The 11289-nt window shown below is 39.5% G+C and overlaps 1 protein-coding gene across 1 annotated transcript; it reads right to left on the bottom strand.

Annotated features, from left to right (window-relative positions):
- Nucleotides 1-9998: 9998 nt before the first annotated feature.
- Nucleotides 9999-10940, bottom strand: Or5an9 (olfactory receptor family 5 subfamily AN member 9). Its single transcript, NM_001000251.1, has one exon. It carries the CDS (start codon nucleotides 10938-10940, stop codon nucleotides 9999-10001), a length of 942 nt encoding a protein of 313 aa, NP_001000251.1.
- Between the last annotated feature and the right edge of the window lie 349 nt (nucleotides 10941-11289).

Below are 11289 nucleotides of genomic sequence, written 5' to 3'. Positions count from 1 at the left end.
AAATGGACTATTTCCTAGACAGATACCAGGTATCAAAGTTAAATCAGGAACAGATAAACCAGTTAAACAACCCCATAACTCCTAAGGAAATAGAAGCAGTCATTAAAGGTCTCCCAACCAAAAAGAGCCCAGGTCCAGATGGGTTTAGTGCAGAATTCTATCAAACCTTCATAGAAGACCTCATACCAATATTATCCAAACTATTCCACAAAATTGAAACAGATGGAGCCCTACCGAATTCCTTCTACGAATCTACAATTACTCTTATACCTAAACCACACAAAGACACAACAAAGAAAGAGAACTTCAGACCAATTTCCCTTATGAATATCGACGCAAAAATACTCAATAAAATTCTGGCAAACCGAATTCAAGAGCACATCAAAACAATCATCCACCATGATCAAGTAGGCTTCATCCCAGGCATGCAGGGATGGTTTAATATACGGAAAACCATCAACGTGATCCATTATATAAACAAACTGAAAGAACAGAACCACATGATCATTTCATTAGATGCTGAGAAAGCATTTGACAAAATTCAACACCCCTTCATGATAAAAGTCCTGGAAAGAATAGGAATTCAAGGCCCATACCTAAACATAGTAAAAGCCATATACAGCAAACCAGTTGCTAACATTAAACTAAATGGAGAGAAACTTGAAGCAATCCCACTAAAATCAGGGACTAGACAAGGCTGCCCACTCTCTCCCTACTTATTCAATATAGTTCTTGAAGTTCTAGCCAGAGCAATCAGACAACAAAAGGAGATCAAAGGGATACAGATCGGAAAAGAAGAGGTCAAAATATCACTATTTGCAGATGATATGATAGTATATTTAAGTGATCCCAAAAGTTCCACCAGAGAACTACTAAAGCTGATAAACAACTTCAGCAAAGTGGCTGGGTATAAAATTAACTCAAATAAATCAGTTGCCTTCCTCTATACAAAAGAGAAACAAGCCGAGAAAGAAATTAGGGAAACGACACCCTTCATAATAGACCCAAATAATATAAAGTACCTCGGTGTGACTTTAACCAAGCAAGTAAAAGATCTGTACAATAAGAACTTCAAGACACTGAAGAAAGAAATTGAAGAAGACCTCAGAAGATGGAAAGATCTCCCATGCTCATGGATTGGCAGGATTAATATAGTAAAAATGGCCATTTTACCAAAAGCAATCTACAGATTCAATGCAATCCCCATCAAAATACCAATCCAATTCTTCAAAGAGTTAGACAGAACAATTTGCAAATTCATCTGGAATAACAAAAAACCCAGGATAGCTAAAGCTATCCTCAACAATAAAAGGACTTCAGGGGGAATCACTATCCCTGAACTCAAGCAGTATTACAGAGCAATAGTGATAAAAACTGCATGGTATTGGTACAGAGACAGACAGATAGACCAATCGAATAGAATTGAAGACCCAGAAATGAACCCACACACCTATGGTCACTTGATTTTTGACAAAGGAGCCAAAACCATCCAATGGAAAAAAGATAGCATTTTCAGCAAATGGTGCTGGTTCAACTGGAGGGCAACATGTAGAAGAATGCAGATCGATCCATGCTTATCACCCTGTACAAAGCTTAAGTCGAAGTGGATCAAGGACCTCCACATCAAACCAGACACACTCAAACTAATAGAAGAAAAACTAGGGAAGCATCTGGAACACATGGGCACTGGAAAAAATTTCCTGAACAAAACACCAATGGCTTATGCTCTAAGATCAAGAATTGACAAATGGGATCTCATAAAACTGCAAAGCTTCTGTAAGGCAAAGGACACTGTGGTTAGGACAAAACGGCAACCAACAGATTGGGAAAAGATCTTTACCAACCCTACAACAGATAGAGGCCTTATATCCAAAATATACAAAGAACTCAAGAAGTTAGACCGCAGGGAAACAAATAACCCTATTAAAAAATGGGGTTCAGAGCTAAACAAAGAATTCACAGCTGAGGAATGCCGAATGGCTGAGAAACACCTAAAGAAATGTTCAACATCTTTAGTCATAAGGGAAATGCAAATCAAAACAACCCTGAGATTTCACCTCACACCAGTGCGATTGGCTAAGATCAAAAACTCAGGTGACAGCAGATGCTGGCGAGGTTGTGGAGAAAGAGGAACACTCCTCCATTGTTGGTGGGATTGCAGACTGGTAAAACCATTCTGGAAATCAGTCTGGAGGTTCCTCAGAAAACTGGACATTGAACTGCCTGAGGATCCAGCTATACCTCTCTTGGGCATATACCCAAAAGATGCCTCAACATATAAAAGAGACACGTGCTCCACTATGTTCATCGCAGCCTTATTTATAATAGCCAGAAAATGGAAAGAACCCAGATGCCCTTCAACAGAGGAATGGATACAGAAAATGTGGTACATCTACACAATGGAATACTACTCAGCTATCAAAAACAACGAGTTTATGAAATTCGTAGGCAAATGGTTGGAACTGGAAAATATCATCCTGAGTGAACTAACCCAATCACAGAAAGACATACATGGTATGCACTCATTGATAAGTGGCTATTAGCCCAAAGGCTTGAATTACCCTAGATCCCTAGAACAAACGAAACTCAAGACGGATGATCAAAATGTGAATGCTTCACTCCTTCTTTAAATGAGGAAAAAGAATACCCTTGGCAGGGAAGGGAGAGGCAAAGATTAAAACAGAGACTGAAGGAACACCCATTCAGAGCCTGTCCCACATTTGGCCCATTCATATACAGCCACCCAATTGGACTAGATGGATGAAGCAAAGAAGTGCAGACCGACAGGAGCCGGATGTAGATCGCTCCTGAGAGACACAGCCAGAATACAGCAAATACAGAGGCGAATGCCAGCAGCAAACCACTGAACTGAGAATAGGTCCCCTATTGAAGGAATCAGAGAAAGAACTGGAAGAGCTTGAAGGGGCTCGAGACCCCAAAAGTACAACAATGCCAAGCAACCAGAGCTTCCAGGGACTAAGCCACTACCTAAAGACTATACATGGACTGACCCTGGACTCTGACCCCATAGGTAGCAATGAATATCCTAGTAAGAGCACCAGTGGAAGGGGAAGCCCTGGGTCCTGCTAAGACTGAACCCCCAGTGAACTAGTCTATGGGGGGAGGGCGGCAATGGTGGGAGGGTTGGGAGGGGAACACCCATAAGGAAGGGGAGGGGGGAGGGGGATGTTTGCCCGGAAACCGGGAAAGGGAATAACACTCGAAATGTATATAAGAAATACTCAAGTTAATAAAAAAAAAAAAAAAAAGGAGACTTAAGAGGAAATTCAAATAATCATTATGTCTTACTTTAAAAGCCTATACTCAACAAAACTTTAAAATCTAATCAAAATGTATGACTTTCTGGACAGATACCACTTACCAAAGTTAAATTGAGATCAGGTAAACTATTTAGACAGCCCTATAACCACTAAAAAAATAAAAACAGTTATTAAAAATCTCGCAACCAAAAAAGGCCAGGGCCAGATGGTTTTAGTGCAGAAGTCTACCAGTCTTTCAAAGAAGAGCTAATAACAATACTCCTCAAACTATTCCTTGAAATACCAACACAGAAGGAACACTACGTAATTCATTCTATGAGACCATAATTACCCTAATACCTAAACCACACAAAGACCCAAAAACAAAAGAGAACCAATTCCACTTAAGAACATCAACACAAAAATAATGAAATTTTCTCAAACTTAATCCAAGAACACATAAAAAACATCACTCATGGGGTTGGGGATTTAGCTCAGTGTTAGAGCGCTTGCCTAGCAAGCGCAAGGCCCTGGGTTTGGTCCCCAGCTCTGAAAAAAAGAAAAGAAAAAAAAATCACTCACTATGATCAAGTAGGCTTCATCCCGGAGATGCAGGAATGATTTAATAAACAAAAATCCATAAAAATAATTTACTACATAAAAAACTGAAAGAAAGAAAAAATTACATGATCATCTCATTAGATGCTGAAAAAGCATTTGACAAAGCTCAACACTCCTTCATGTTAAAAGTATTAGGGAGATTGTATATACAAAGTACATAACTAAACATAATCAAAATAATATACAGCAAACCAATAGTCAACATTCAAACTTAATGGAGAGAAACAAAACAATTCTACTAAAATCAGGTACAAGACAAGGCTGCCCAGTCTCTCCCTATCTATTCAATATAGTACTTGAAGTTCTAGCCAGAGCAGTAAGACAACTAAAGGAGTTCAAGGGGATGCAAATTAGAAAGGAAGAAGTAAAAATATTGCTATTGGAGATAATATGATAGTATGCATAAGTGACCCCAAAAATTCTACCAGAGAACTCCTGCAACTGATAAAAACCTTCAAACAAATCAGTAGCCCTCCATTATGAAATGATAAATGAGCCAGGAAAAAAACTAGGGAAACAACACCCTTTCAAATAGCCCAAATAATATAAAATATCTTGGTGTAACTTAACTAAGCAAGTGAAAGATCTATATGACAAGAACTTCAAGTTCTTGAAGAAAGAAATTGAAGAAGATATCAAAAGATGGAAAGACCTCCCATGCACAGGGATAGGTAGTATTAACATAGGGAAAATGGTCATCATACTAAAAGCAATCAACAGATTCAATACAATCTGCACCAAAATTTCCAAGTTTTATAGTCTTTGAAAGAGCCATTCTCAACTTCATATATAAAAAAACCCCAGGATATACAAAATAACCCTGAACAATTAAAGAACTTCAGGAGAAATCACCATCCCTGACCTCAGGAAGTACTGCAGAACAATAGTGATTTTTTAAAAACTGAAGGGTATTAGTGCAGAAATAGACACATTAATGAATGGAATCAAATTGGTGACCCAAATATAAACCCACCCACCTATGGATACTTGATTTTTAACAAAGAAGCCAAAACCATGCAATGGAAAAACAAAAACATTTTCAACAAATGGTGCTGGTCTGACTAGATGTGTGCGTGTAGAAGAATGCAAACAGAATTATATCTATCACCCTGTGCAAAACTGAAGTCCAAGTAGATCAATGACCTCAACATAAAACCAAATTCACTAAATCCCATAGAAGAGAAAATGGGAAATAGCCTTGAATACATTGGTACAGAAGACAATTTCCTGAACAGAACACCAATGACTCAGGCTTTAAGATCAACAATTGATAAATGGGACCTCATGAAACTGAAAAGCTTCTGTAAGGCAAAGGATACTGTCAACAGGGCAGAACAGAAGGTTATAGATTGAAAAAGGATCTTTACCAACCTCTGACAGAGGTCTAATATCCAAAACTGATAAAGAACTCAAGGTAGATATGGTGGGACAGTGGACCATGCCAGGAGACTTGGTAAGGTTGAGTGGGCTCAGAGTTCCTGGCACCCAGGTACCCACCCAGGCAACTCCCTGTTCCCTGCCAGATTCCTGGCCTGGAACATATGCCACATTTCTCACATAAGGAAATATGACCTGTGGTCATACAGCCCCAGGACAGAGCTCTCCATGATAATAAGGTATTTAGAGGCCCTGTAGGGTTTAGTCAAGAAGTTTCCCTTCCCAAGCATTCCTTCCTGAAAAGGGTATTTGATCTCTGGTCCACCCTGAAGAGTTAGTAAGCATCTATTTTCCACGAAGATCAGTCAATAAATGGAATAGATAAACATGGACTATCTCTTCCATCAAAACCACCATGGGGAGCATGGAGAAGACCTTCGCCTTCAGAGCCCAAGTCTAAATCTCCAATAGAAGGCTTCTCTGTGATACCACAACTGCTGCCAAGATAAGGACAATCATTGTTGAGCTAAGCCAAAGCTCCCCATTTCCCCCTGCCCTAGGCTAGTCGCTGTCCTCAGTCCTGAGGCCTTTGGCTCTGCTCCCAACTCCTGGAGACTCAGTGGTACCTGGACGTCCAGGAGTTTGGGAGCACCATGTTCCAGCCTCGCTGCAGGCCCATGGACCCCTTCCCCCAATTCTTTGCTCCCAACTCCTCTGTGTAGCACCCCAGCAGTGACAGGATGTCCAGGGGTCAGGGAGCCCCAGCTTTGGCCTCTTACATCTTAACTACATTTTCCTTCCTCCCAAGCAGTGTCCGGGCACTTCTCTAAAGCCCAGAACCTGACAGCAGCAGTACATGGAGATGAAGTCAAGCAGTCCCTGCTTTTCACCTCCCCAGTGGCATGTCCTACACTCCAGTGGAAGGGTGAAATTCAGACCCACAAGACACCAACAACCCAAATAGTTCAATTTAAAAATGAGGTACAAGCTAAACAGAGATCTTAACAGAAGAATTCTGAATGGCTGAGAAGCATTTAAAAAAATGTTCAAAGTCCTTAGTCTTCAGAGAAATGTAAATCAAAACAACTGTGAGGTTCCACCTTATACCCATCAGAATGGCTAAGATCAGAAACTAAAGAGACACCACAGGCCGGTGAGGATATGGAGCAAAGGAAACAAGGGGAACAGTCCTCCACTGCTGGTGGGAGTGCAAACTTGTACAACCACTTTGGAAATCAATTTGACGGTTTCTCAGAAAACTGGGAATAGTTCTATAAGACCTAGCTGTACCACTTTTGGACATAGACCCAAAAAATGCTCCACCATCTGACAAAGACACATTCTCAACTATGTTCATAGACACGTTATTCATAATAACCAGGAACGTGAAATAACCTTGATGTCCTTTGACTGAAGAATGGATAAAACAATAGTACACTTACACAGTGTTTATATATATAATATATATTATATAGCTATTAAAAACAATAACATTATGAAATTTTCTGGGAAATGAATGGAACTAGAAAATATCATCCTGAGTGAGGTAACCCAGACTAAAAAAGATATACATGATATGTATTCATTTTTAAATATTTAACTTTGATGTAAAGGCTAATCAAGCTATGATCCACAGAACCAGAGAGGCTAAGTAGCAAGAGGAACTTAAAATGGAGTACAAGAATCTCCCTACAACGAGAAACTAGAATAGGTATTGTGGGTGAACTGGGGTTGAGTGGGGATAGGAACGGGAGTGATCGGTTGGGAAAAGGATTGGGGGAGATAATACTGGGACACACAAATAATATGGAAGGGAAGCAATTCAGGGACAGGGTAGAAACCTATTGCAGTGGAAACTCCCAGGAACCTACTAAAGTGACCCTAGCTAAGACTCCTAGTAATGAGGAATGCAGAGCCTGAACCAACCATGTCCTATAACTAGTCAAGACTTCCAGTGGAGGGTTCAGAACACCAACCCAGTCATGGAACCTTTGACCAACAACGTGTCCTACCAGCATGGAGTAAAGGCGGCATGACATTGTGGGAGTGGCTAACCAATGACTAGTCAAACTTGAGACTCATGCCACAAGAGGGAACCCACCACTTACACGGCCTGGAGGAACAGAAACCCAAGGCTAGATGGGTCAGATACCTAAGATGTAACCAAACACAACTAGAAAAAAAATCAATGAAATGATTCCTAATGATGTCCTACTACACTCATAGATGTATGCCTAACCCAATTGTCATCAGTGAGGTACATCATCAGTGGGGTACATCCAGCAATTGATGGAAACAGATGCAGAGACCCACACCCAAACATGAGGCAGAGTCTGGGGAATGCTGTAGAAGGAGGAAAGGAGGATTGTAAGAACCAGAGGGGTTAAGGATTTTCACAAGAAAATCCACAGAATCAACAAACCTGGATTCATAGGGACTCACTGAGATTGGACATATGATCAGGGAACCTACATGGATCTATCCTAGGCTCTGTGCATACATGCTGCACATGGGTAGCTTAGTGTTTTTTTGTGGGACGCCTAACAGAAGGAGCAGGGATGTTTCTAGTATTTTTGCCTGCTTTGGGCACACTTGTCATCCTACTGGGTTGCCGTATCCAGTCATAACATGAAGGAGGGGTGCCTGAACTTATGGCAATTTCATATGCCATGTTCAGTTGATATCACTTTTAGACTTGCACTTTTAGAAGGGAAACAGAGGAGGAGTGGATGGGAAAGGAGGAGGTGGAAGTTTTTGGAGGAGGCAAGGATCAGAGGGAGGGAGGGTGGGAGGGAAAACTGCTGTAGGGATGTATGGGAGATTAATAAACTAACTGTAAATATAATGACACAGTTACCAAAACTTTTTGTCAAATCTAAGAAGCATGCTAAACCAGTGGCTACATGTCATTGTCCTGTTTTTAACCAGAAACATAGAACTACAAACTTATGTCTGACTTGAGATTACTAGCCAGAAATGAAAACTCAACTTGCATAATTAAGTATAGCCTCTCCTGGTTCTTTGAGCTCCTTGAATGTTGCAGAAATTTTCTTTGGAACATATAAATAACACACAATGACCCTAATAGAGAGGGGACTAACAGACTAAAGAAATTATTCCATCCACGTACAGCTTTGTGACCCAATGACTTTATTAAAGGTACCTACTAAAGCATGAATTACTCTCCACCAGCAATATAAACAATGATTTCCCCTCTCCAGCATATTTGACTAACAAGCAACTGCTTTTCTGGGGAGTTCCAGCTAATAGTCAAACATGCACATCCTATATATGCCAAGAAAAACAAACAAACAAAAGCAAAATCAACCACATGTACTATTACATGAAACTGTTTGAAAAGGCTTGTGACTACCATCTCAGGTAAGGGTCTTATGATTCCCTGTTTCAAGAAGAGAGTTTGCTTGTCTGGGTTTGTTCATGCCTTTGTTTGTTTGTTTCCATCATAGTATCACACTACCCCAAGTTGGCCTAAAGCCCATGGAAATCCTTTTGCCTTATTAATGCTGGAATTAGAGGTATAAATCACTACTGGAGATAATATTAACATTCTATAATTTTCATTTTAGTGGGCATGTGTACCACTATATTATTATACATATTTCATACCCAAGGTTGTGAACCAGGTATTGTGTAAGGAAATCAATCCTGTTTCATGATGGTGAAGGTCATGTCTACCTAGAGAAAATAATTCCACCGCAATACTGGAAAATACCAACTTAAAGCTTTAGTTATTCTACTATTACCATTATATCATTCATTTAAGATCACACAATACTAGGATTCAAGATACTAAACATGCATAGACAATAAGAAAGAACACATCAGTCAGTCATGTATTGGTATCTTAGCAATGTTTAATGTCCAGTGACTATATTACAATAAATTCACATAAGTCTAATTTAGGTCAAATTTGAGAAGATGCCATAAATATCAAAATATATTTCATGGGGTGTTCTAATTGACTATAATAACCTAGGGCATTTTTTCTGATTGTAATGTAGTCAAGGAAGAGAGATCACCATCTCATATATTGCTATTGACACATAAGATAAGAAACTAAACCATTACAATACCAAGTAAATGGCAATGAAGAAACCATGCCTTTCTCATCATTTTTCTTCTTAATGCAAGCTTCCACTTTTGTGTTTGGCTTAAAATTTATTAAGTGACTGGTAGTGATTTACTTTGACAAAATCAAGCTGTTTCTGATTAGTCATCCTAAGAAAGCCAATGTGTGGTTTTGTTTCTTTCAAACAGGAAGTCTCCCTATGAATTTCCTGTTTCTCACCTGCTCAGAATCACAGGATAATCCATGGAGATGGCCCAGTCTTTATTACACTATATCAAAATACTGATGACACAATTGTTAGAAGAGTTGGAGATCAAGGACTCAATCAGGAATCTTCTGTAGAGGTTTAGCCTAGTAATTTAACAGGTTCAGGCTTCCACACCTTTCCCAACATAATTTTTCCCTAATACCTAAAGATGGAATAATTAATTATGAGATGGCCATATTGTAACATGGAAATTATAATCCTACTGTTCTTAAAAGTGATATGTTTCCATGACATCAAATCAAATGTTGATTCATGTTGGCATGCAGTCTGTTTAAAAGACATCCGAAGAGCCACTATTTGTAGGTTCCCATTCATGTGCACATGAGTGTGGATAGTAGTAAATCTGACATGGCATTTTGTTGAAATAATCTTGCCTATGGCCTTAGGTGCAGATTTTCTTTTTCTGCAACCTCTTCATGGCATCTTTGATTTCTCTGTTCCTCAGACTACATATTAAAGGGTTCAACATAGGAATCACCACAGTGTAAAAGACAGATGTAAATCTGTCAAAGCTGGAGGAACCGCCAGAGCTGGATCGCAAATAGACAAAGATGCCAGTACTATAGAAGAGAGAAACAGCTGTCAGGTGAGAAGCACAGGTGTTGAAGGCCTTGGACCTGCCTTTAGCTGAAGTGATCTTTAAGATGGACAGGACGATAAAACCATAAGACAGCATGGTAGCAAAGGCATTTGCTATTCCAAAACACATTGTTAATATAGCAAGAAGGACTTGTATAAAAAACGCATCACTACAGGATAGATTTAACAACTGGGATATGTCACAGAAAAAATGCCGGATGACATTAGGTCCACAGAAATGGAGCTGCAGCAAGGCACACACCTGAGATAAAGAACCTGTGAGTCCTGCTGTGTAGCTTCCCATCACCATCTGAGCACATAGTGTGGGTGACATGACTGATGAGTAGAGAAGAGGGTTACAAATGGCAGCATACCTGTCATAGGCCATGGCTGTCATGAGGCAACATTCAGTCAACCCCATAGTGGAAAGGATAAAGTACTGAACTATACAGTCCACAAAGCTGATAGTTTGCTTTTCCTGGAAGAAGTTGGAAAGCATTTTGGGGGCTGTGGAAGTAACAAAGCAAAGGTCTATAAAGGATAGGTTACTAAGGAAGAAATACATGGGTGTGTGAAGGTGGGAATCCATTCTTATTAAAGCAATAAGAGACAAGTTCCAGGTCATAGTCATAATGTAGATCATCAAAAATATGACAAAAAGCAGTACTGTGATTCTGGGGAAATCTGAGAATCCTAGGAGGATGAACTGGGTGATCTTGGTAATATTTCCTCCCCCAATCACCATTTCAGTGCTCATGCTCCTAAATCAGAAAGAAAATGAGACAATGCATTGCTGACTCCAGTAACATTGATCATTATTTTAATTATAGATAATTATGGGTATTTTAAACTTTGATGACAACTTCTTAAAAATATCTAAGAAATCATGTGATCATATGCAAACACATACAAACACAAATAAGTGCACACACAATCCCAAACACACACACAGTCACATTTGTAATTCATACATTTGTGGAGAAGAATATTAAGGTGCTAATAAAGTTTAAATTAGTCTTCTTATGGAAGGGCCATATGAAGGATTTCAAAAGGAGACAGACAGTGCCCACACTTAATCCCAAAGGGTCTATCTC

Source organism: Rattus norvegicus, chromosome 1, assembly GCF_036323735.1.
Source record: "Rattus norvegicus strain BN/NHsdMcwi chromosome 1, GRCr8, whole genome shotgun sequence".
NCBI lineage: Eukaryota > Metazoa > Chordata > Mammalia > Rodentia > Muridae > Rattus > Rattus norvegicus.
The sequence above is the reverse complement of the archived record's forward strand: the minus strand, read 5'-3'. Positions and strand labels throughout refer to the sequence as shown.

Excerpts from the sequence above, each read along its gene's own strand:
- Or5an9 (NM_001000251.1), bottom strand. The coding sequence starts at position 10,940 with ATGGTGATTGGGGGAGGAAATATTACCAAGATCACCCAGTTCATCCTC.